At 42.0% G+C, this 27,051-nt stretch overlaps 1 protein-coding gene across 1 annotated transcript in view; it reads left to right on the plus strand.

The window, feature by feature from the left end:
- EPDR1 (ependymin related 1) overlaps nt 1-15,375 on the plus strand; it is a gene marked incomplete at its 3' end in the record, with an annotated part of 29,703 nt that extends 14,328 nt beyond the window's left edge. The window contains exons 2-3 of the mRNA XM_082015174.1: nt 12,414-12,622; nt 15,185-15,375. Coding sequence (XP_081871300.1) covers nt 12,414-12,622; nt 15,185-15,375 — 400 coding nt within the window. The remainder of the gene's footprint in view (nt 1-12,413; nt 12,623-15,184) is intronic.
- Between the last annotated feature and the right edge of the window lie 11,676 nt (nt 15,376-27,051).

Raw genomic sequence — 27,051 nt, forward strand, 5'->3', positions numbered from 1 at the left:
AGTGATGTATCACACAGGTCTCCTCTTAGGACTTGCTCAAGGCTTTGGACATAACCTCCACACATAACACTTTCTGTCAGAAGAGGTGAGCAGCAACCAAATCGCCATCTCGGACAGACTGAGAGGTTCCTTTACTGGTTTTGCTCCTTACCAGCTCCCTCCCTCAGAAATCGCTTTTCCATTCCCTGACTGAGCCCAGCTACAGGGTTAACGCAACGCAGAGAACCGGGGAGAGCATGCACGCCCAGAGATACAGCAGACCAGAAAAGAAATGGGTACACAAAAATGCTGCAAAGACTTCTTGTAAGCAAATTCATTTTTCTGAGTTTCCGTACTCTCAGATCTGTAGGATTTTTGTCAAGTTAGCTGTAGCAAATGACTACATAAAAAAGGACCCAGAGAGCTTTTTTTTATGACAAAAAGTTGTTTCAAAAAATTTAAGTGTTTGTAGTTAAGGATATAAAGATACTAATTACTTTGTCTAAAAACAAAGCCCAGAACACTATCAAGAAGAGGACAAGAAATATCACAAAAAACAGAATATTCAAAGTTGGATTAAACTTGTGCAAATACATTTTGGGGAGTTGGGAGTGCATAAAACACATTGTATTTTCCTTCCAGCATTTCCTCATATTGCCCACTTGAGATAAGTTGTGTTAGGTTTGAAACATTTTTCAGCTTCTTTTTTCTTCAGAATGGAACAGCTAATAAACACCTGATCTAACATCTGTAAAAATCAGTGAAACTTTTCTGGCTGCTTTCACAGGGTTTTGGGTCAGGTTAATGTATAATTTTGGAGGAGGAGTTATACAGCCAGATTTATCTCTAATTACATAGCTAGTAGATGGAAATTGCAAACAGCGGCAGTTACATGAGGATCTGCTGTTACGCCGTGGAAAGAACAATTGTCTCTTCACAGCCAGGGGAAACATGAGAGATGGGAGGGAAAATCTAATGGACAGAAAAGTGATTTCTGCTGATGCAGATCTCTGGGGACAGAATTCAGGAGTTTCTTATGCAGTCTTTGAATAGAAAAAAAAATGTCTAGTAATTTTGGGCACCACAGTTTTGCAACACTTACACTGACACTGAATTTTAGAAAATGCTGAATACAGTCCTTCTGAAAATTTGCCCTTTTCAAGTATCTTCATGTTGAACATCCAAAATAGAAAGCAGTTCAAAATCACTGGTCGGTTTTGAATATCTTGCTTATTAAGTGTATAAAATAACACAATTAGAAACAGCAAAAACCTACAATATGCAAATATAAGACACGGTATAAATAATAAATAGTTATAAAGTCATTTGTACTTTAAAAACAAGAGTCATTTTAATGATTGTATTTGTTATAGGAATAGTAAAGGCAAATAATTTTGGCATGTACAAAAGTTATGAATTCATATTAATTAAGAAAAGCCCAAAGAAAACTGTGGCTCCCTGGCAGTATATGTATGACACTAGGCTCTGTGTCCAGAAAACACCCCAAAATTAGGTAGGCATACCTGTTTGCTAAAGACTTCAGTTTGTATTTGTGTCAGATGCTAAATGGTAAAGCTATTTCTGTCATGTTTCAAGCAGCATGGGTAGTCTAAACATGTTCAATAGGTCTAGTGACCTTTTCCTGAGTAATGGAAAACTTTCAGCTGTGCCAGTGCAGTATATTTATACCGATATTATTTACAGGTCTTGCCCTCCTTGCTACTGTTTCTTAGAACTGTCCTTGAATGAAAAATAAATGTGTCAGGTTTTAATACAATTAAAATGGCTATAAACAGTCTTAGAAAAAAAGAAATGTATTCTTAGCCGTGCTTACTTTAGCTGTTTGCTATGTCTTCAGCAACTGTTGTTTCTGTGAGGGACTAACAGATCATCTGTGAAATGGTTCTGCATCAAATACACTGATGCATACCCTAAGGCAAGTACTCCATAATTTGAAGAGAAAGGTTTTGAAATTCATATTCATCTATTAATTATTTGTGTATTTGCAGTCCTGCTGATTTTTAAGAACATACTGAGGTCTGCCAGTTTCTTGTGACGCATCATGGTATTGCTTATGGAGGATTCCTACAAGTAGTATATGTAGCTGAAAGTCCCCCAGAAAAGGCAGAGAAATTGTGGGTTACTGGACAGTTGTAATAACAAAAAGCACAATAATTCAATAGAGGACCAAAAAAACCAGTTTTGTGAAGAGCAGTTTTAACAGATAGTTCGACCTTTTAATTATTCCCTTTGAACGCTGAGCATGTATCACTTGCATCCTACCTCCTCAGTCCTGGTTTTAGACAGCAGTTGTCTTTAACTCAATCAGGCACTGAAACCAATGCGATGGTGTAATTAGAGTCAACTGTAGAAGCAAACGGAGCTGAGGATCATCGGTGTGCAGGAGATGCCACCATCCCTCAAATCCCCAGGCTCCCCACGTGAAACAAGGTGGAGGCTCAGCCGTCTGCTGAGGTTCCTCAGAGACGACGCACAGTTGCCACTATTGCTTTTGGGATGTCTCAGAAAGCGATCCTCAAAGGTTGTTCAGCACCTTTGGGCAGGTAGCAGTGCCAAGGATCCAAGTCATAGGACTGGTAACCGCAGGACTAATTGATTAAGCTTCTCTGTTACCAGAAGAGATGAGCAGCCATCGACATTCTCTAATCACCTATGTGGAAGGCTGGAAAGATCTCTGAGCTGCCGTATAACCTGTTCCTCAATCCCGGAGAAGCAAAGCTGTATTTGGGAAGTCTCTGACCCTCAGTTTTCTTACCAGTTCTTGCAAAAGCTGGAGTTTAAGAAGATTGTATGGAAACCTGCAGCACTTACACACACGGACATTTTCAGAGGATCTCACTGAAACTCTGCTTGCTGAAAGTGATGCTGTTTTCTTCCAATGTTACCTTCAGGTAATATGGAGGAAAATTGGTATTCTTTTTTAGCTTTTTATATACTGGACGGCCTATCATGTGTCCTACCTTAGTCTTCCTTTTGTAGACTAAACATGCCCAGTTTCTTCATAGGTCCTGCTTCTTAAACATCACACCATTCTTGCTGTTCTCTGGACTATATCCAGTCTGTTTATCTGTTCCCTTAAGGGTGGCATCCAAAACCAGGAACAGCATTACCACTCTGACCTCACCAGGGCTAAGGAGAACAGTGTAAATGACCTCGCAAATTGACCCAGAACTGTAAACTTGCCTTTCTAGATCATTACTGTGTACTGTACCACATCTCAGTTGAGATGTGTTCAAAATGCTGTTTGCTTTATAAGCATGGAACAATTAACATTTGTCCTTAATGGCACCTTTTCTCTCACAGAGACATTCCCTTCTTTCATGTAACCCTCTTATTTTGCACACTTTTAGTGAGGTCCACCTGGTCTTTTAACTCACCAAGTCTTTGTATTTGAGTCCAGTCACTAATTTATGGACTCAGCAAACGCTATGACTCTTGACTGATAGCTGCAGAAGGAAGAAGAAGAAGACCTGCACAAAGACTTCTGGATGAAATGAAGAAGTTGCTTTTACATTGGAGGTGGGGAGGGAGAATGAAGTGCAGTGCCAGGATTTCAGGTTGCATTTTTTTCCAGTGAAGTGTATCTCCATCTCTCACAAAGTTTATTTAAATATAAGCTATACTCAGATCTTTGGATAAAGATGTTAGAAAGTTAAAGTGTACTTAGCTTTCAAAATGTGTTGTCTGATTATCCTAGCTGGCCTGACTTCCAAACTCCCTTGAAAATAGACCTAGTGTTTTTTATTTTTCACATTGGACAGATATCTGAAAGACCTGAATCATCCCTCTTAAGGAAATCATTGCAGATGGGAGGTGGAAATCATTACATCTTGGGGAAGTGATCTGCTGCAAGCGCATATCCTCACAAATTTTTCCAGGGAATAATTTTCCATCGTGAAAGAAAAGTTTGCTTTATCAGAACAGGGGCCTACTCCCCACCTCTTCCAAAGGGTAACCTGTTCCTCAGACTTCTTCATGACTACTTTTTGTACAAGAATGCATACTGAAGAGCAACCAACTGGCCAAGTATATGCATGATGGGATTTACAATCTCAGTGAAGAGCAATATAGGTCTCCTGAATTTCATGTAGTCCCTGGTCATGGTGTCTGAAGATCCTTCTCTGTCTATATAGAGAAGTTAAGATGTATGTGAAGCTGCAGTGCCCAGTGCTAGACAAAAAATTTTATTATTATTTTATTCCCAGTTAAATTTATGGAAAAGGGAGATTGCTTAAGTTTAGTTATTTGTGATTTGGGACCTCATTCTGCTATGCCTTTCTCATGTGTAAAAGAGATATCATATTGGGGCAGAACTAAGATCCAATTTAATATCTTGTCTCTGAGCCCAATTCAGAGAAAGGTGTGAAAACTCCAGATAAATCTGACAGTTAGAGGTAAAATTAAAAACAGGAACAGAGGTATGTCTTTTATGTTGGGGTTTTTTTTCTTTTTGGAGGTACTCTCAATCATTGTAACCATGATTTTCCTGACTCTCTCTACATGTTAAATATCTGCTTCCTTTTTCTTACATTTTTCCAAGCTGATAGAGTGACTTAATATAATTGTATGCTCAAAAGAGCATTTCCACATCTCAGTTTTGAGCATCCCCTTTTTCAACTGAGCTATTTACTTCCTTTCTCTATATAGCACAAAGAAGATGAGAAATGTAATAAATAAATTATAATGTACCTCTGTCATTTCCCTCCTTATTATTCTGTCCTTCCTAAGGTCCTTAGTATATATTGAGAGATGAGTCCTGGCCTTCCTCATTCTTTTTGGCCTCCTCTAAGCCTTGCTGTGATTTTCCAGTAACCTTCATTATTATTAACCTACACAGGGCAGCGAGACCTCACTGTACTAGGCTTTTTTACAAACTCAGAATAGGAAAATAATCTCTGACCTCAAGTATATTTTAATATCATGTGGCTTTACTGGTGTATACCATATTCCCTAGGAGGTGATTCCATTGATTCATTGGAAAGCATTATGGTATTTTGGCCACATCTTCCACTCCTTTCCTTTTGAGCTGTGCCGTTGTCTACCGAAGGCTCTGATTCACGAATATACCGTTACTTAGGGAAACACGCAGAGGCTCTCTGTTAAGGACAGTGCATCTTTTAGCCCCTTGCAAAACATGACTCCCTTAACCACAATTCTTTATTGTTTTACTGAATTTCAGCTTCTATTAGAATGTGTTGTTCTCAGGCGTGCAACTTGGTGACATGTTTTATTATGGAATTTATTATGATATGTCAAATAGCCAAAAAGGGACAGCAAGGGAAACAGTGATCTTGCTGAAGAACTTAATTTCCCTTAGTATTTGCCAAAGTAGCTAATCTAATTTATAGGAAAACAATTAAAAGAATAAGACATTGCATAATTTTTTTCTTGAGTTCCTTAATTAAAGGCACAAAAGTATGTCATCCTTTAGCTTGTGTAGTTTTGACTTTCCAGCTTTTGATTGCTGTACTTAAGGTTTTCTTTCTACACCAACTTCATAATTCACAGGGTTTAAACTGCCTAATTCTCTCTACTTTGGAAACTGGTAGTGCTGCCAAAGGTCCTCATATACCTTACTGATTAGATACCTGATACAGGGGGCTTGGTCGCCTTGAAAACAAACAAAAAAAGCCTTTACAATCTGTGAGTGATTTAAGTCAGACTAAAAAATACTGCTTTTACACAATATCAGATTACATTTGCTGTCACATGTATTTGCACAATACTGTATTTGTACAATATACCATAGTCCAGCACCACTGCCAAACATGTGAGATCAAATATGGTAAATTACTGTTGTTGTTGAGGTCTGATACACCAGAAGAAAAACACAAGTCTGAAATTACCGAAAACTTCATGGGAAAGAGGAAAGGAGTTCCCAGAAATATACTGAAAAACGAATGCTTCTCAGTTCTGAAATGAGCTCACCAGAGCTTTCCAAAAGCAGATGAATGTTCTTGACCCGAGGAGTGTTTATCAACTGTCTGCGTGTCTGCTCGGCAGCCTTGCTCCCTTGAAAATCATCTTAATCTGAAAAGCTGAGAAGATGAGGTTTTGTAGTCAATCCATCTAGTAAAGGTTCCCATTCTCCCAGTACATCTTTCTTCAATAAGAAATGTGTAAAAAATAGTGGAATTGTTATGAAAATTTTGTGGGGTATGTTATCAAGCAGATACAAGATAACTCAAGAATTACATATTTGAATGTACCGGTTAGTGTATATGAGAACAGAGAATTTGGGATACTTTTAGTGAAATTTCTTCTAGTTAGAAGCGTTTTTAACTTCTTTCACAGTCTTTAAAAATGCTTTTTTACAAACAGAACTGGCAAATAATTAAATAATACAACAAAGGCAGACAGCTGCTTCAAGCTCTCAGTTAATATCAAAAGAGAAAGCAAAGCAAAGTAAGCTTTGGAATGATTGGAGCAACCTCAACTTGGTACCTTAAATATCAAATACATAATACAAATCGTACATAAAATTTTGCTTTCATTTTTCAACTGCTTTATAATAATTACTAGGTAGTATAGGTTCTGGCTAACATGAGTGGGAGTTTTAAGGATGCAATAGCTGCAGCTGGGAAAACTGAATCAACAGGTTAAAGCCCCGGATGCATGAAATCCCGTATGTCTTTGCAGGAAAGGAAAGTCTGTTTTACAAGAACCATTGTTCTATTGCTTTTTGGGGCAGGAGTGGTGGTTTTGTTCTGTGTTAATACCATGCCTCGCACAACTGGTTCTTGATCCCTGCCTAGTGTCTCTTCAGGGCTACAGCAATCAAAAAATAAGTAACAAGAATGGCATTTTAGGGCTCTGGTACTGTAAGTTATTTGTCCAAAGCCACAGAGCTAAATGATGCAGAGCCAGATTTAACACACAAGGAATTTCTTTTACCCAGTCTCAGCCTCAGACCATTATTTTGCTTCTCTCTAGCAAATGACCTTGTCCGATGTGCTTCGATACATCACACGGGTCTTGGCACGCCACTGCCAGCACCTCTGCTCTTCTGAGTCACTACGAAGGCCACTGGGCAGCAAGCAGCTCCTTCCTTCTAGGTTTGACGCTCGTGAGGAAACCTTCGGAAGTCCAGGAGTAAACCCTGGGAGTCACGCGGACGTGTTAGGTGATGGGCAGGCTAAAACGCTTCAGGACTGACAGCTGGGAAGGGCCTCAGCGTAGGGCACTTTTCAGCAGGACTCCGTGCAGAGTGAATACCTGAAGCAGAGCTGGTCGCATGGTCTCAAGTCTAATGACTTTTTTCAGACAAATATTAAAAAATAATTCATTGTTTTGAATTGCGTTCATAACATGCAGAACAATAATCCATTGAATAGACAAGTCATCAGAAAAGTTTATTGGTTTCAGTCATTTATGAGGGTCCAAGAGTGTGTTAACTGGGCTGTCTCCTGGGAGGTACCTCTATTTATCTCCCCAGATTTCAAGAGGAATCTCAGAGGTAGGACAGTATTTGGGTACATGCACACTCCTTGCAGCACATCCTCAACGCAAGTGCTTCGCCTTGTGATTCCGTGGGCACAGTATTCTGCCCTTGCATTGAATTCAGATGCTCTCTCATAATATACTTCCCTTATAAATAAAATAAAATACTTTCCTTATGTCGGGAGAATAAAATACTGAACAGCATGTATCCCACCTGCCTGACATGATTACTTCCAGCAAAGTCAATGGAAATATTTGCGCAGGATACGGTCCAGTGTTAAGAAATTCTTTAAAGCATAGGAGCAAAAAACATGCGTGTGGCTTTATGTGCTAAAATTTATCCATTTTCAGGCACAGACGAAGCGTGTATTAAGGACCATGAGAGAGTCCCATTAAGGCCGTAGTGTACAAAGGGTGTGAGGCATAGGACAGGGTGGGATGGAATAGGATAGGAAAGGAAGGGAAATAATCTCAGTCAGGCAAATAGGGTAACTTGTCCAAGTAACCTTTCCAAATCTGTTTGAAGGTGCCCGGTGAACAGGTTGGGTCTTTCCTGAAGTTACAGTTTAAGGAATGAAATTATTATAAAAATAATATTAGGGGTGGGCACAGACTGCAAATATGCTACTTTTTCTGAAAAAACAAACTAATTAAAAATCATTTCCTCTTCTGTTTCTTTGCCAAGACCTATTTTCAGGAGTCTGTGCTTCCCCCCAAGCAGCCAATGAAATCTCAGGCACCTAAAACAAATAGAGGCAAGTATACTTAGGACTTGGCCAGTTAAAAAAAAAAAAAAAAAAAAGAGGAGGAAATTATTTTTAAATATTTTGCTTTAAAATATGCTAGATTGTCATTTTTATATTCATGCACATTTTGTTATTAATTTTGGCTGGTAAATAGTTCTCTTTATAAAACAACAACTTAACCATTCACCTTTCATATGCAGTTGAACGCAGATCCTGTGTAGTCTCAGGTTTCTGTGCTTGCTCTTTCCAGGACACACACAGGAGCAATTCTCTTTAAAACTTGGACGTGAGGCACATGCTGGTTGAGTAATGTAAATCATGTTCACTGCTTACCCAGGGCTGCCATGCACAGTGAATAGAGCGACGGTCTCTGCAGTTCTCATCTTGTGCGTGTGCCGACGAGGCTGCTGAGTTTACCCCAGCAGCGCATCAAGTTGTACGACTGGTGCCTGTTCCACATATGTTTGCTCTGCCTTTCCCAGAACCAAAAATGTAGGTGGTGGAACCTCTTGCTCTGCAGAATGGGTGCTAGAGAGATGCTTGGTGATGAGTTTGGTGTGTTTGGATTTTTCTAATTCTTCATTGTTGTTTCTTAATGCACCTCTTGCTGTCTGCATGGAAGACGGCAAAGTCAAGAAAGTAGGCTGTTTTGGGTTTTGGCCCTCCTTCTGCAAGTGTTCAGGCCATCTGTTGAAGTCACAGTGCTTATCCATGTACTGGAAGTTAAATACGTGCATTTGTCAGATTGAAGTTTGAACTACTGTTTCACTTGAGTAAAGGTGTCACATGTCCCTCGTGCAATGATATCAATTCACAGGTTACAAAATTTAGAACAAAAGATATTTCTTCCATTAAATAATTTATAAAGGAAAGGATAAGGAAAAAGAAAACGTGAAAAAATTATTGTTAAAAATGAAAATAAAATTTCGCCGCAAAATAAGTTTTAAGTAAGGATTTAAAATCAAAAAGAAATGTAATTGTTTACATGTTATTCCCAGTAGCTTGTAATGCTTCACTAATACATTGTGGTTTTTTTTTTCTTTCCCAAAATGTATTATCAGAGATGTTGATAGACTCATCTGTAAGGTATTCCTCATCTCACTTTTATGGGAGCTGCTGGGCAGCCAGCTGAACAGTAGTTGAGTCATTAGAGCCTGGTTGCAAACACATAAATAAGTGTATTTTAATGTCCCTGTAAGTATGTTCTCTGGACTGAACATGATATAAACGTTACGTATGTCTTTACATGGTCACAGGCTTGGGTTTACGTAAGCAATCGGTTTATATGTATGGGGTCCTTCAGTAGCATATCACGACTGTGGAGACATTGCCTTTGACGAAGAAAATGGCAGGTGAGTTTAGGTTGGTACAAGTCGTCACAGAAGCGGCAATATTTTAAGATACAGGCAGGAGAACAATTCACCAGGGGGAAGCTGATGTATAACCTTGCAGCTTGTTAGCGTCTCTGTGTGAGCCTTGTAAATGTGTGGGAAGTTCCTGGTGACGGAATCCCTCACGGAAAGCGGGACGAACTTCTTCCCGTGTTGTGCAAGGCCGTGCGTGAGAGGCATGGCCCGGCTCGCCACGCGTCAGCCTCCTTGTCCCCTTTTACAATCTTCGTCACCGTTCGATCTGGCTAATGCCATTTAGCCTGCCTGTGTTTCTACACATGCTGGATAAATGATCCTCTCACGAAGCGATGGGAATGTTGCTCAGATGCTTTTAACCGTGCTTATACACTTCTCATACTGCAACCTTCAAATGCTTTTGGGTCAGGGACGGGTGAAGTGATTCCTGTCTGATGCAACTGTATAGTGCAACAATTAAAACTGTAAATTGTTTTGTTGTCAGCCCTATTTTATGTAAACTTTACATCCTCCCCAAAAGACTGTAAAGACTGCAAAGAGAAACATGCAGGAGTTGGGAAACACTACAGAGACGGTCCCCTCTTGCTTTTCTGCATCATCTCTTCAAGGATTATGCACTGTTTTCCACCAGCTTCCTATCTTGCTGAAAGCACATGGCGAATACTGTTAGGGGCTAGCATCAGGTTTGTGAAGTGGAAGATGCCACTGTCCAAAGGACACCCAAGACTTTTTTTTTTTTGCAGGAAATGGAGGCAGCATCATGAGGGAAGCAAGGAATTACAGATGGAAAGAAACACTATTACAGATAGGCAAGATGAAGCAGTTTGAGGGAATTAACACCATCCCTTCCTTTTCTCTAGAGTCACTGCATAATGGTAGACTGTAGCCAAACACTTGAGCTGAGAGATTCACAGGGAGCCTCTAATAATGAGTGCACAGTTTTGGGAGGTTTAGAGAGTGACTCCTGGCTCTCCTTTGCGAAAGGTACAGAGTACACATGAGGATGCTTTTAGTTGTGCTTTGAAAAACTCATATAGAATCATAGAATAGTTTGCATTGGAAGGGACCTTTTAAGGTCATCTAGTCCAACCTCTCCTGCAATGAGCAGGGACATCTTCACCTAGACCAGGTTGCTTAGAGTCCCATCCAACCTGACCTGGAATGGTTCCAGGGATGGGGCATCTACCACCTCTCTGGGCAACCTGTGCCAGTGTTTCACCACCCTCATAGTGAAAAATTTCTTCCTTATATCTAGTCTAAATCTACCCTCTTTTAGATTAAAACCATTACCCCTTATCCTATCGCAACAGGCCCTGCTAAAAAGTCTGTCCCCACTTTTCTTAGAAGTCCCTTTAAGTACTGGAAGGCTGCAAGAAGGTTTCCCCAGAGACTTCTCTTCTCCAGGCTGAACAACCCCAACTCTCTCAGCCTGTCCTCACAGGAGAGGGGTATTTCATCCCTCTGATCATTTCTGTGGCCCTCTCCTGGACCCTCTCCAACAGGTCCATGTCTTTCCTGTGCTGAGGGCTCCAGAGCTGGATGCAGGACTCCAGGTGGGGTCTCACCAGAGCAGAGCAGAGGGGCAGAATCACCTCCCTCGACCTGCTGGCCACGCTTCTTTTGATGCAGCCAAGGATAGGGTTGGCCTTCTAGGCTGTGAGCACACATTGCCGGCTCATGTCCAGCTTTTCGTCCACCAGCACCCCCAAGTCCTTCTCGGCAGGGCTGTTCTCAATCTCTTCACTCCCAGCCTGCTTTGATACCGGGGGTTGCCCTGACTCTGATTGATAATGCTAAGTACCGTGGAGAAGGTTGGCCTCTGGTGTTTCTTACTGGCTGCATATTCAAAATCAGCTGATACTTTTGATAATTTTAATTTTTGTTTCTCTCTGTTTCTGTCCCCAGTTATAAGGTAAGGATCATACCACCTCTTTTTTATAGATATGCAAGCAAAGTCACAGTGTTTGTCACAGATACAACTGCTATAACTAGTAACTAGATGCCCATGAAGAGGTTTATCATCTCTCCTCAGAGCAGGGCTTAGTCACTTTATAGAAGATTGTTTTTAAATCCTTATTAACTATCCATTTTGTTGACCTCACCTTCTGGCCTCTCAAGCTCATTGATCTCCACACCTCTCCTTATCTCTGCCTTATTATTTTGCTCCTCTGCTTTCTCCTTTCACTAATTCCTTGAGTCTGGTGGCTTCCAAAGAGAAACTTTGCCATTAGGAGAGACAGCCTCTCAGGTCTGCACTTGGGACCATGTGTTTCCCCCTTCACTGGCATGTCCCACTATGCTATGCATGGGTTGCCATGGAGGAGCATTGGTGAGGATGGCAGATAGCACATCTAACCAGCACAGAGAAAGGCTCTGCCACATTGATGGGAAATTGAATTTATCTAGCCTATGCAAGCAGATTTTTTCAAAGGCGTGTAGCTTAGCCAAATTTGGGCAACTTTTAATAAAAACTTTTCCCCTGCCAAATTTCAAGTCCTTTCTCCAAAACATGGAGGCACTAGAGCTTTTTAATGAAACAGTTATTAAAAAACAAAACAAAACTAGGAATAATAACATGTTTTTCTCTCAGTTGTTCTCAGAAAAGTTGTTCTGTTGTTCTCAGAAATGGCTGAACCAGCTCAGCCTGATTTATTTATTTTGGAAAGAATCAGTTGAGGCAAACTTTCAGCATGGGAAATTTCGGCCCAACTGGTTAGACTTTCTCAAAATTTGGCAAAGTTTAATGCAAGTGAAAATGGTCTTATAGTGAGAAGTCAAAGGCAAGCTTACTTAGCAGCAATGCTCCTTGCTTAGTATAGAAAAAGACAATATATATTAACTGGGTTTTTTAATGTTTCAGATTCTTTGAGTATATATTGCTCTATAAAGACGCAGTGATGTTTCAGATCGAACAAGTTACAAAGCTTTGCTCGAAGATTGCTCTGACAGAGCCATGGGATCCATATGATATTCCTGCCAATTCAACTTATGAAGATCAGTACTACATCGGGGGCCCTGGAGATGAAATTATGGTACAGGAGTGGTCTGACAGAAAACCAGCCAGGAAATGTAAGTGCATGCTTTTGTTTAATCTTCATAATAATCATTGTCTGTGCTGCCCAGGGAAAAATACAATTGTTCATGTTTCACCCCATCCTTCCATATTTCTATAAAGGTTGCTGGAAGAAATAATAAATATACCCCATGCACAGCTTATAATTTTATTATCAATGCATTTTATTAAGAAAATGTTTCATATCTCATCAGGAACCAGTATGTCCGAGGCAATTTATTGCCTTTTAGTCTGTATCAACAGATTTTGGCATGGAACAGCATCATTTTGCATCTGAATCCAGCAGCCTATATCCAAAATTTATCTAGAGAAGAAGTGGCAATATAATTAGGGGCATTTCAAACTAGCACGTATCATACTCCTGCTAAAAGGCATAAAAGAAACAAAGCAGGTGTCAGCATGTGTCTACACACTACTATTGAATGTTATCATAGAATACATCCAATACATGGTTCTGCAGCAATGGGCATTGTTAATATGCACCTAAGTTTTGTTACCCATGAAGGGTAAGATTGTTAGACCTCTGTAACTAGGTCAACATATCCTCTGGTATTCTACAAGAGGCAAATTATCACTCACTCCAAGAATTTTGTTTTTCAGATCCAGTATTTTTGGAACTTTTATGGAACTTAATATCCAGATACCTTCAGTTAATGATGTGTGATCTTTATCCTGTAGTATTTTATATCATCTCCAGTGCTTTTCTGTATGATCATTCTGAAAAATAATGTCTTAAAGTTGCCTATCCATCCACCTTTCAGATAGTTTTGGCTTGGGTTCTAAAAATTGTAATTCTTGTTAAAACTATGAAGGTTTCAGTGGAGATACAGGCTACCTAATTAACATTATATTTTACGGTATTTTTTAATTCAAAATTCTGATAGAAGACTTGTTGAGGGAAAGAATCCTCCATTTCTGGATACTCAAACCCAAACTCACTGAGGCCAGAATGGTTTTGGTATACTAGGGTGCCTTGGAGAGGTATGTTCAAATATTGCTCAGCTTTCCACCCTTTTTTTAGATACTGTATGTGTGTTTCACATCATAGCTTATCTATATCCAATAATGTGATTGTGGTGCAGCATATGACACAATAGTGTAAGGACAGAAAGAATGTATGTTTGATAGCTGCCAAGTTGGAGCAAAATAGGCATCATTCAGAGGAACTGATTTATGAACACAGTAGGTAATTTTGTATTTTAACCTCCTGAGTTTCTACTATCAAGAGAACTGAAATACATGAACCAGCTGGATGAAGTGGTGTATGATGGAAGGAATAATGAAAGATCGCAGAAGAGATGCACGGGATAAATAAAAGAAATTTAAAAGTGAGGTTTTAAAAGTGAAGGGTGTTCAAGGGAAACCACCTCAATGGTACTGACCGCAGAAATAGATTAGTGGTGAAAGTAGAGGTGATGGCAGAGGACAAGGCGGAAAGAGAGCGAGAGAACACTCTGAGAGAAGCATGTTGTGGAATTAAGCTGAAGTTTAAAAAAGGAACAGAGTTGCTACATCACATATGTGGAGGAGCTCAGCATTAAGTGTAGTCTTGAAATAATTAATCAACTGGTGGAAATATTTGAGAGGAATAGGAATTAAAAAAATGAACATGATAACGAAGATACAGGTTTTCTGTTACGTTCTGTGGTAAACAGAAGGAACGAGTTAAAGGAAGAGATAGAGACACTGGAGTTGTGTTTGGGAATGTTCCTCTTCTTCCGAGACAAACCCTCTGTGCGTAGGGCAGTAAGATGGAAAAAGGTGAAGCAAGGTCATGTTTATTTGGATCAGAGATGTGGTGAGTATTGTCAGTGTAAGAACGGCAGCTAAGATTTTAGAGGTCCAAAAGCTGCGGAAGCAAGATGCTATTGTCAGTTCTGGTGCGAAGGAGCCCTCACCACAGCAGAGGACAAAGTGCTCCCTTGGGTGCATGAGTGCAGAACTTCCTGTGCACAGGAAGGCATCGCATGTGGCGCATAGTTGGAGGGACTAAGTGTTTCAGAGTGTCAAAGGCCGTGTTGAGGGCCAACATTGTGAAATGGACCGCAAGTTTTCAGTAATGGCATCTTTCGGTTTGTAAGGAACAGACTGTAAGGTGAAATGTTCCTATGCTACCCAAGCTGGCGGCACCAAAACTTGCCTTGTGGGAAAACAGAGCATTTCATTGCTTTACTGGTGAAGTGAGTAAGTGCTGACATGAAAGTGGCATGAGAGATAAGAGGAATGAGACTTGTGCAGAACAGAAGTAAATTTGGGACTAACCAGAAGTGACGGTCCTTCAGTAGAGGTATATTTGAAAGGTGACATATCGATGCCGTGACGGTATCATGATTTGAAATGTGCTTGATACCAACATGTTCAGGTTTAAGATCACTGTGGTATCTAAATTATACCAGTTTTGTGGGCTATCTTGGCGTTGCCATGCATATCGACAGAACTATGGGAAGTTACAGCCTATAGGCTTTGCTTGAAGAATGGCCATTTTTTTGACTGACATCATCGCGACACATTCATTCATTCTTGTCATCTAAAGTGGTCACATTTCTGCTTGGTTACAGTGGAATCCTGGGTCGGCGTTTACACAGTCAAAGACTGTTACCCAGTACAGGAAACCTACACGAAGAACTACAGCGTGACAACCTCCACGCGCTTTTTCGATCTACAGTTGGGCATTGCTGACCCCTCAGTGTTCACCCCACCCAGCACCTGCCAGACAGCCCAGTTGAGGAAGATGAAAGATGAATGCTGATCATGGACACTGCCTGCCCCGGGCAAACAAATATTGGCCCAGAATATTATTAATAGTCAGCTGCTGACGTCTAACCTGATTTTTCAAGCTTATTGTTGCTCTTTTGGGAATTGTTAAGTTTTCACTTGAAAGAGAACATAAACATTTAACTGAGTAAAATATGTAACACAAAAGATCTCTTTCATCACATTAATCTGTTCAGTGATGCACTTGCAGTATTATATAGTTACCACTGAGATAATATTTATAGATACTATTTATCTAAGCTGTGACCGATTTTCCTTTTGCAAAGGTTTCATTATTTATTTCTACAAGAAGACAAAGCATAAGCAGACTGCAATAATGGCAACATCAAGAAGGAAAAGCTAGATTTTGTTGTTGTTACTTCTGGGGACTTGAGGGAAGGGAAAATACGTCCCGGGTAAGACCTCATCCCTAACCAAAAAATACCCTGTTTTAAACAATATACATAAAAGTATGGAAAATCATTCTCTTGGGTTTGTTTTTCTTTGTGGTTTTTTTTCTTTCTTTCTGCCCTTCAGGAAGCTGATAGTCTAATGTTTAAGCTGAGTTTTCTCCTTGTGAAAAGAAACTGGAGTAGCTCTCTTCATGTAATGCTAGCTGACATGCAAGTAATACTTTTCTCTTTCTTGAGAGAATGATTTGAAAGGAAGGAAAGGACGGAGAGGAACATACCCAAAAAACCAAGCCAAAGTTTTCCTGCATTTACTACACTTTGAAGTGTTCCAATACAATGCGATGACATATTTTTCAATCATATTTTATTTTAGAACTCACTTTTCAAGGCAATACTAGTTTTAACCTATGCAAAGAGATTAAGAGGTACTGCACTCTAAATGGCTGTAATATTTTGTAACTATTTTCAAAAGTCTTTCCTTACTCAAGGAGTATTAAAACACCTTTATAATTTCAGGTTGAAGTGGAAAAAAAAGCTGTTCTTAGTGCATAATTAGTAAAGGCTGTGTTTATGCCGTGCCTGGCGATCTGGACAGATCGGAAGACAGAGCTGTGTGACTGGTGTGGGGAAGCGGGAGGAGGAATGGAAGGGAGAGGAAGAGGTTTTAGATGTCTTCTGTGACTGCAAGGCACTGCAATCTGAGCAGAAGTGACAATCTTGCTTTCTTTTGCACCCACTCCATTGATGCCATATTTGCTGTTCAGGCAGCATTTCAAACCTTATCATCTCCACATCCTTTTCTGGTGGGCAGAGTGAAAGTTTCCTTAAGGGAAATAAGTAACCAACCAAAACAAGTATGGGAAGAGCACATATTTTGCTTTAGAAAATTCAAACCAAATCTTCATGCACCTTCAGGCCCTTAGACATGTGGAATGGTGATGGGTTTTGCACTTTTGCCTAATGAAATTAATTGGTTTATTCTGTAAGTCTAGGCATGTGTTTTATTTATTATTTGCAAATATGTTTAAAGCCAGATTCTTGTCCTCTTACACATGTTGGGTAGTATTTTGCTCCAGAAGTTGTCTGTCTGAAAACAATGCAACACAGGGAAGTTTGGTGTGGTTTGGGGCAGAGTTACCAAGTTCTGTCGCTTCCTCTGAGTCTTCCCCAACAAATTCCTTTTTCAGGACAACTTTTAGTGAAAAGAAATGATCCAATTTGACAGTGATAGGAAGTCCTGCATAAATAGGACGCATAATTTACTAGCCAATAGTACCATATCTGACAGAAAACTGAAAGCTTGCACCATTTCCGGAGGAGAGATGCTGGGCAGGCTTTTAGTGCTTTGTATGCTTATAGCTTTTTGTACATAAGCAAGTGGTTATTTTGCTTTCACAGTTGTGGTCAGAGTGGCATTTTACTTTGCCTTGTGCCTAATGAAAGCATATACACATACCTGTTAGAATTTAGGTAGTTCATCAAAAATTTTCTCTCAGATATGACTATTTCACTGAAACATGCTAGTGGAAAGAAGGATTGAGTTTCCTTGAATTTAGAGTGCACTTAGTCTGTACTCCCCTTCTGGTTTTTTTGTGACAACCTAAATGCTAACTGCATATTGTTCTCATTAGGGCAATGATTAACATGCATTTCTTAATATCTGTGTCTTGTTAGAATCTGGAAAATATAATAAATCTGGCTAGCAAAAATGAAGCTGTGGTACTGTATCATTTGGGATGACTTTGTTGTGGTAGAGCAGATAGCCGAGTAATCAGGGTGTTTGTATTATGTTTTGCTGACAGTGATATCATTTCTAGCAATAACATTCAGTGTTCCTTTAAATATGAATTTGCAAAAGTCTGGTACACAGAAGGGCTTTAAAAATGTTGCCGTGACATACAGGGCAATTTTATATGATCAAATATGTACCTCGAAACCAATGCTGTTGTCTGCGTATTTATGCTCTGCAAATACAATAAAGAGAGTTGTCAAAGAGATGTCAAACAACAAAATTTTTGATCACGTGTTTTAAATTAGCCATGAACCAAATATGAAGCACAAAATGTATATGCTTGGTTTGTTATCTTTGTTATCATTTGCTGTGGTTTTTTGCCGTGTACCACAAGAGACGTTTTGTCTTTATGCGACTATGCCAATGACTCACTGAGAATGTGCATAAAAGGACTGTAAAGTAGCCATATAGTGTGCTGCCACGGTAAAGTAAAAATAGGGTTTTCATATGTCTGACAATCTGGGGAATTTGTTTATTGAAATTATCTGTGTGGAAAATTAATAATAAATTGGTATGTACATTACATTGTATTCTACTGGTTAACAGTGACAGAACCTGGGAGCTGGATATCTTGTAAGACAAAGCTGTTTTTGTGAGATTTCCAGTGCTTCCTAGTTTCAGCTGGGCCAGAAGTAGTGCAAACATAGATCTGTCTGCCATATTTTTGTATTTCTGCTTGGAGGCTTCACTGAAAGCAGGATGTGTAGAAACACAACATTGTTTTATTTAAAGTTAACCAAACATTCCTGAACCTCAAAACAGGTTTAGTTTGAGTTTGGGGAGGAGATCTTGGCATTTGGTTCAGTTCCTATTTTAACAGTTTGCTTAATTCTAGTATTAGGGCCAGATTTTGCTGCCTCAAACCATGCTGCACACCATGGAAGTCCTGCCATTTACCAGGGCATGCCAACTTTCATGAAGAATGTAGGAAGAAATACAATAATTCATAGTCAAAGTGAATTTTAGTCAAGAAATTTCTAAACAATACAATACTCCAATGAAATTGGTGTGTTTTCCACCTTGAAGTTCATTTCATTTCATTCTAGTGCTCAAGCTTACTCCTTGCAGCCTTGCATCTCTTTTGCCACCACCCTTTACATCCTAATGTCAGTGGAGTCCGCTTCCAAAATGGCATTTACAACCCGACTTGCATTTATTTCAGTAGTTCAGCACCTAAATACCTGCTGGATCTGATCTGGACCTGACCTCTTTAATTTTTCCAGCAGTCTTATCTCAAGTGCAAGGGCGGTGCCAGCCGTAACCAAATGTGAACAATGTACGCTGAGCTACAGGTATGTGACCAACAGCGGGAGCAGCGTTGGCTCAGGTGCAATTGCCTGTACCCCGAAGTCCCAATCAATAAGAGGTCTCGGCACGGCTCCTGCATCACATCCTGCATCTCCTGCATCCTTCGCCACAAACTGGCGCTGGAGGCAAGCTGCAGGATGTTCCCACATGACAGAAAGGCACGTCAGGAAATCATCTGTTAGTTGCCTGCTCCCTTGCCGTGAGGAATAAAGATTTCAAAAGAGCACCCGCACAAAAAGACAGAGGTGCCTGACTGTAAAGATCCCGAGGTCCACCTCAGCTACCTTTCCAGAAGGCTGCATGTACGGCGTGGACTTGGGCACACACAGATTTAATCTTCACATCTGCACTCAGGCACAGGAACAAATGAAGCAAGCTTGGAAGGCTCTTAAAACAGTTCTGAGCATTTACTGCTTTGTAAGGGGAGAGGGAGAAAAGCTGAGTAGTCTCAGAAAACAGTGACAGATATGTAGGATAAGAATGATGAGATGCCGCTATAAAGCTGCTAGGGTAAATTTCCAAACATTATTTTGAGTTCATACTGGTTTAACATACTCCAGGGTAAAGATCCATGTGGTTTAATACTGCTGTTTCAGCATAGAGCCTGAAACTGCATGCTGAATGAAATGATGCACATAGTTACAGCATGATATTTTGTTTGAAGTAAGGACAAATAGCCCAGCAGTGCACATTTTGCAGGCATGAGTGAGTGACTGGTGACCTGCCTGTTCAGCTACGGGAATATACGTGCCGTTCAGAAGGGGTGCTACCTGCTGCCTCTGAGCAGAGGCTGAGCACGTCGGAGGACAGAAGAATTACTCCTCTCACCACCTTGTCCATGGGAACCCACTTCAGGCTCCTTCCTTTCCCACTCTGCAAAGTGGGAACAATAATTCTGCTTTCCACATGCTCTTGTCTTCCCGACTGTGATAGCTCTGGGCCAACATCACCGCCTCAGCCTGGAGGCATTGCTGCAGTGGCATGAATGTCACGGAGGGTTCCCAGCTTCTGCCTTACAACGTATAATAAAATTATGCGTGTGCGTTATACGTGTGGGCTTGCCCTTTGTGCCCCTGCGTGCTTGCTCAGTGCATGGGGTTGTTGCTCATGCGCTCAGCACTCGGCCGTCACCGTTAATTGGGCTCAGCTCGGGCTTTGTTGACGCCAGGCAAAGGGGCTCGTGAGCAAAAGGAAAGGAGAGGAAAAGGAAGCCTGCTGGGCTCGCCCCGCTCCCCGCCGGGGTTTTTCCCACGCTTGCCCAGCGCTGATAAACAGCTCTGACGTTTCTGAAACAGCAGCGGCTGAGTTGCCAGCTCTGCGTTACAGCCCGTGTCATGCTGAAGGAGAGGGTCGGGTTTCACCCTCTGCACTAAAATTATCCTTCAGGCCAGGCCAAGGACTTAGTTTTGTTTTCGGTGGAGAAAGTATGCCTGCTCCCATTGCCCCCGCCGCTGCAGGGGGCTGTGCCCACACCACCTGCCCCCATCCGGCAGTCTGTGACACCCTTGGGGTAGCTGGACAGTGCTCCTCAGCCTGTCCCCACTGTCCCCTCTCCATCCCCCACTCCCCAGGACAAGCAAGGGTCTAGCAAGGACCTCTGTCCCCACACATAGGGCTGGCAGGTCTTCTCCATTTTCCTGCGGGGCTTGCAAAGGTGTGGGAAAACTCCTTCCTCTCTTCCGACCGCCGTGCCATTTCATTTTTGATGTGGTTGCTTCAGCTGGTTCCTTTCATCTTTATGTGAGGGCAGCTTCTGTTAATTTGATGGGGCGATTTGTCACAGGGACGCTGAGCTCGTTTTTTTTTTCCACCCTCCTGGTACCAGGTAGCGGCCCTTGTTTATTGCTGCAATATCTCATACTCAGCAACTTGTACAGCAATAGACATTCTTGAAGCTGGCAGCAGCTTGCACTGGTAATAGCACAGGTGGTGAAAATACTGAAAGCAGTGATGAGTGACAGCACACATCCTGTTACTGGTGGACCAAGTGACTACAAAGTACCACAACAGTCATAAACCTCTAGGGAGGGTGCTCTGGCAGTAGAAGCTTCACACCAAGAAATACCCCACACCTCTCCAAAGGAAAATCAGGAGCTATGCTGATTAACTTTATTAAATTAATACCTTGTACTAAATCCTGTATGTGTGACATAGTTTGCTCTTGAGCCATTGTTTCATAGAGAGACAGAAAAGCAGATGGTTTCTCCCAGCACCCTTCTACAGAACTTATGTAAAACTTAATTATTGGCAGAAAATGTTGACTTTGAATTAAAGAAACAGTACGTAGAAAGTTCCAAAGACTTTAGTGAAACAAAAGCTGTATCTATAAATCAATCTGTAGCTTTAAGGTAAAGTTTTTCAGCCTTAGAACTTCTACTTTAAAGTAAATAAATAATGCAACTTGTCAAAAAACTCTGAATAAGTACTATCACTGGCATTCAGCTTTGAAAGATGCTGCTTCTGTTGTGGCCTTGAAGATGGGCTCTTGCCTAAAGTTTGCTGCTTTTTCCAACTATACCACCTGAGCCAATGAAAATATATTGCCTCTTCCTACAATCCTTGTCCTGTCAAAGGGATGGAGTTTCTTTGCTTGTGTGTACGCTTGGTACTCTGCACATTTCCAAAGAAAGATGAGAGTTTATGCCAGCACAGGATCTGTCCTGGATTTTTTTTAATTGAATGTGCTTGCTTGAGCACAGAGCAAGCTATGAGCAGCGGGCAGTGTCCCTTATCATGGGAGAAAGCTTACCCAAACTGATGACATTTTTCCCTGTTTTCTGCCAGCTGAGACATTCTAGACTGGAATTACCATTCAGGAATCTATAAGGTTCATGTTCCATGTAGGTGAGAATGGCAGAAAAACAGCAATAGAGGAGCAAGGTGAAAAAAGAAGTGAGATAAAGCAAAAGTAAAGTTTGCCAACAGAGTTGACATAGAAGTCAACCACTTCCCAGAAAGAAGGAAAAAAGAAAAAAAAAAAAAGAAGATGACAGAGAACCATCTTTGCCTGCCCCTTCTCAGCCTGTTTTATGGGTTTATAGAAAAGACATGGGGGACCAAATACAAATTTAAAGGTTCCTAAACATCAGCATTTCTTCTCAGGCAACACAAATCCCTGAAAGACCTGACCAGCCTGATGGAGTACCACGGGGTTTGCTCACACAGACGCTCCTCACTCCCACTAGGACCAGTGATGGGCTGTTGAGTGCCCCACAGAGGGAAGGAGGCTTTGGGTGGGCCTCCACTGCCTCCTTGGGAAGGAGGCTTTGGCCTTTCAGGCTCACTTCCAGGAAGTACCAAACATTTGCACCTCCCGCTGAAGTGGTTAGATTGAGCGCGAAATCATCTCTAGCCAGTGGAAATTAACAGTCAGTGCTTATGACCCTGTTCTTTCCTTTCCAAGAAAAGTTTTCTTAACGGAGCTGCTGAATTTGGACATTGAAAGCGCCCAACTCCCTTCCATTTAATTTCCACCTTGTGCTAGCTCACACTGCCAAAATGATATTGCCCTTAGGACTATTTGTTCCAACAGTCTCACTCTTACAGATGTGGATGAAAAGGACGCACGGTCCCCATGGGAAACAGTAGGAGAAATAATCAGAGGGAGAAGTCCTGAATGAAGCAAGGTGGGACATCTTCCCGTGCACCTGCTGCCCTTCTCATCGCATGAGCCACCCGAGCCGGACTTGTGAAATGGGCAAACGCAAAAACTAAGCCACAGGAAGCAAAGTGCTATTGTGCTTCAAAGACTGGGGCTAATACTGTCTACATCAGAGCAGCACTCGCATGATGTCAGATGTGTTGCTCGCTAATGAAATCTCCCTCTTTTTTAAGAGAAATCTTTTTTAAGAGCAGAAGGAAATGCTGGCTATTGCCTCCACGGCAAGTCATGTCCCAGCCAGCCAAAAGCACCAGGCAAGGGCGGCCAAGCACAACACATCTTTAAAGCTTCCTCCCTTATTTCTACAGCAGCTGCCCGAAGCATGGCTGTCAAAGGGCTCCAGAGGAGGAAGACATATGTGGCATGTGTTTGGTCAGGTGTCTCAAGCACTACAATGAACTTTGGGCCACCTGAACCCGAGGGTGTAAGCAGAACTGTTGCACTTGAGTGCTGCAAACAGCATGCGCTTTGTACCGAGAACAGTCACACTGAAGTGCCCTGCTGTGCAACAGCAGTTCACAGGAAAACATTTGGGATGAGATATAAGCCCAAGATCTGGCCATCAATGGCCAGAGTTTGAAAAGCAAAGCCAAGAAATTGGTAAAGAAAGAAAAAAGCCAAGTAACACCTGCACTTCCAAAAAATATTTCCATCTGCATTGGCTGAAAGACATGACTTTTTTTTTTTTCTTTGGTGTGGTAGTCAATGCCAATTATCTAGGAAATTGTTACTTCCAGTCTGGATTGTTGCTAGATACAGCACGGTACAGGTATGCAATTAGTACAGCTAGAGCTAATTGTTTCAGGATGTGTCAGTTCAGCATTCATTTGCCTTGTGAGGCCCTTTGCAAAGAGGAAAGTATGGTCTTAAAAATGCACTGGCTAACAGTTTGTTTTCAAGCACAACTCCAAACACAGGTTTTAGCTTATAAATTCTATATAATCTGAAGTCCTTGCTCCTGACAGACCATCTTTTGCCTAAAAGCCCTCTGGATAGGGTGTTCTCGTGGCAGAGGAATTCACCTCTCACCTGCTGATCTCTCAGATCTACATTTGGAGACATGCAATGGTCTGTCTCGTCACAATGAGCCTGCATCAAAATGTTGAGATTCCTTAACTAAACAGGAATAGCCTGGCAGCTTTCTGCACTCATTGCAACAGTTTTGCAAACTGGCTAATGACCAAGTGAGTGCTAGAAGATTGTTTTCCATAGTTTCTTTCATTAATTAAAAAAAAAACCAAACAGGAGTTCCTTTGTATCTGAATAACCTCATAAGTAATTTCATCACACCAACATTTTCAGATGGTTTCAGGTGGGCATATAAAAAGCACAATCTTCGGTCCTTCTTTGCAGCTTTCTTTACAGATGCGCAGGGAATCTTTATTAAAAAGAGGCAGTTGCCTTTCAGTGTTGGATGGCCACCTCGCCCGCCACCTCCTTACCCATCTCAACATTACCTGCAACAACGTTCATCTTCACCAAATGAGGGGCTTCACCCTTCATGCTTTGATGTCATCAGATTTATGTAATAGTGAAGTCAGGTCTTTTGAATCTAAGATTACAGAAAGACATCACTGATGATATGTAGGCTTCCTCCCTTCTCCAAAAGATGTATTCATAAGTCTAGGCATAACATAGCATAAAGTAGTCTATGCTACTCCCTGCGCTCATGATATGTCAAATAACAATAACACTATTTGCCTGAAATATCAGGGATGTTTTAGCTCCATAAACACTTTCAGGGATGCATAACACAAGGATAGAAGTGGAAACAGGAATTTATTTTAATTATTATTTTTATTTTATGTTACTTTATGTTATTTTCATTTAATTTCTTTTAATAACTTTTAATGTCTTTTAAGTAATTTTATTTAATTTATTTTAATTTTATTTTTCTGACTCTTTTTCAGTGCCAGCTGATGCATTCTTCAGTTTAGCTTGAAAAAACATCCCTTGCAGTCGGGCAAAGGCAAGCCACAGAGCTACAGGAAGTAGCACCAGGAATACAGGCCAAGCAGTCCTTGTCTCCTGAAGAGCAAAAACATGAAGAACAAGCATCAGGACTGACCATACAAAAAAGAAGAAGAAGCAGCAGTGGTGCTTGGTATTTTCAAAAGTGTGATGCATAGCAATGACAAGCATATTTTGCCTTCCAAAACTTGCTCCTTTGTGCTTTTTGGCCAGTGATGCCTGACAAGCGCTCTCGTGCCTGCCCTGCGCCTGTTTTGCACATGGGGAGAGCTGAGAAATGGCAGCTCTGGATGGGGCAAAAAAAAAGCACTCCAAAGCACCGGGACCCCTTGCAACACCTCTGCAACCCACTTCTTACGGCTGCTGCCCCTCGCTCCACAGGGGAAGAGGACGGCGAGCTCTGCGGTGCTCCTGAAGAAGGCATTCCCCTGGTCTTGCCATGGCTGCCCAGCTGACAAGGCCTCCGGCACCTCAGGGGTTGGTGGTTCTTCTCATGTCCTGAAGGGCTTGTGTCTATTCCCTGAAGGCTGAAGCAGGGTTTCCATCCATCAGATGGGCTTTGCATGCGTCCCCGCTGGGAGCTGGCCTTGTGGCGGAAAACTGCCATCAGCCTCGTTCAGCCTCTGGTCTTCCTGCTTCACCCCCCCCCCAAGTAATGCCCAAGTGTTGCAAGGGGTCCCGGTGCTTTGGAGCACTCACTGGTGTCCTGCCAGGCGCGGGAAGGATTCTTGCCCCCAAGGTCGATCAGGCCGGGTGGTATTTGGCAGCTCTCAGAAGCCCCCAAGATGGCTCCAGGCTGAGGGAGAATGGGGCTTGGGCATCTCCTGGGAGGCGTGAGCAGCCGGTGGGACGAGGAAGCAGGTCGTGCTCACATGCTCAGGGAACAGCCGATCGCCAGCTCTGTCTGCGGTCAGGAATTTTCCCCCGGGGCAGGTCGGTGCTGGTCCCCGGGGGTTTTTTGCCTTCCTCTGCAGCACTGGGCGTGACCGCTTGTCAGGGCCTCTGCCGTCCCTTTTGGCTTCATTTCTGCCTGTTGCTCGTGCACCAAGATGGCCTCTTGTGCCCTGCACTGCGGGGAGAAAGGCTTTTTTTCCCCCCCACAGTGGGCTACCAAGTGTCTCCAAGGGGTTTTTGCCTTCTGCAGCACTGAGCACAGCCCCTTGCCAGGGCTCCTCTGGGCCCTTTCGGCTCGGTTCTTGCCGGCTGCTCGGGCCCCTCCAAGGCACCGCTCATGCCCTGGCTCTCTCTGGCTCTCTTGCCCAGTGTGAGTTGGGAGCAGGAGCGAGCTCTGCTCTTCCCTTGGCTCCATTTCCCCAGGGCTTCTTGCTTGTGCAGAACAGCCTGTGCTTGGAAGGGCTCCAGGCTGCTGCCCCATCCAGAGCTGCCACTTCTCAGCTCTACTCACGTGCAAAACATGATGAGGTGCTGGGCAGGCACGAGAGTGTTTGTCAGGCATTGCTGGCCAAAAAGCACAACAGAGCAAGTTTTGGAAAGCAAAATATGCTTGTCATCGCTACGCATCATACTTTTGAAAATACCAAGCATCACCGCTTCTTTTCTGTGTGATTGGTACTGATCCTCATGCTCACTCTTCAGGAAACAGGGACTGCTTGGCCTGTATTCACGCTGCCATATTATTTGAGGTTTTGCATCCTAAGTGATACGTTACATTCGTTATCGTGCTTTCTTCTCAGAGGCTAGGAGAAAAAAATAATTTAGGAACAAAAGAGGAAAAGGAATTATAAAGCAGTTGTGGAATTGTTTCAAGTTTGGGGTTTTCTGAATGCCAAAATACAAATTCGTGTGGAAAAAATCATTACCAAAAAGGAGAGAAAAATCACATTCTTAAAACTTCTCAGTTTGTTCTCGAAAGAGCTTTCTTTGTGCATCGGCCAGCTCTCTGCTTTCCTGTTTCTGGCAAAGGTTAATATTTTATTGTTAATTTTTGTTTTTTTCAATATCAGTTACATATTTTCAGGATTGTTGTGTCATCTGTGGGTTGACCCAGTGTCTGCCTCTGATTTTGAAGGAGGCTGGGTTCAGCTGGCACCCCTTCTTTCGGCTCCAGGCAGTCCCATTGTTTGGGTTATTCCATATGGCAGGCTTCAGGAAGGATGTGTGGTCAACTAAAGTATGTCCTGTGAAGGAATGATGTTTACAGACCAGCGTGTTCATTCTCTGCTGTGCCTGGGTGAAGGACATTCACCAGGGAGAACAGCAGCCCGTAATTCATGACATTGCAAGAAACTCTATGGGCAAACTTGCCTGGAGAGGTGGAGTTTGTAGCAACCGTGCTGGATACCAACTGTGCCATTAACTCCGTGTCACCAGAGACATGTGAGTGAGCCAGAAATCGGTATTCCCCATGCAGTCTCAATAGCACACAGCTCTCCACAAGATGTACGGGATCTGCCACTTTCCGTAGCTCTGTGACTTGCCTTTGCCAGAGTGCAAGGGATGTGTATTCAAGGTAATCTGAGCATTGCATCAGCCTGCTCCTGGCTACACTTGCACATGGTGTTAATG

This window comes from Phaethon aethereus (assembly GCF_964289735.1).
Source record: "Phaethon aethereus genome assembly, chromosome: 2".
NCBI classification, from domain to species: domain Eukaryota; kingdom Metazoa; phylum Chordata; class Aves; order Phaethontiformes; family Phaethontidae; genus Phaethon; species Phaethon aethereus.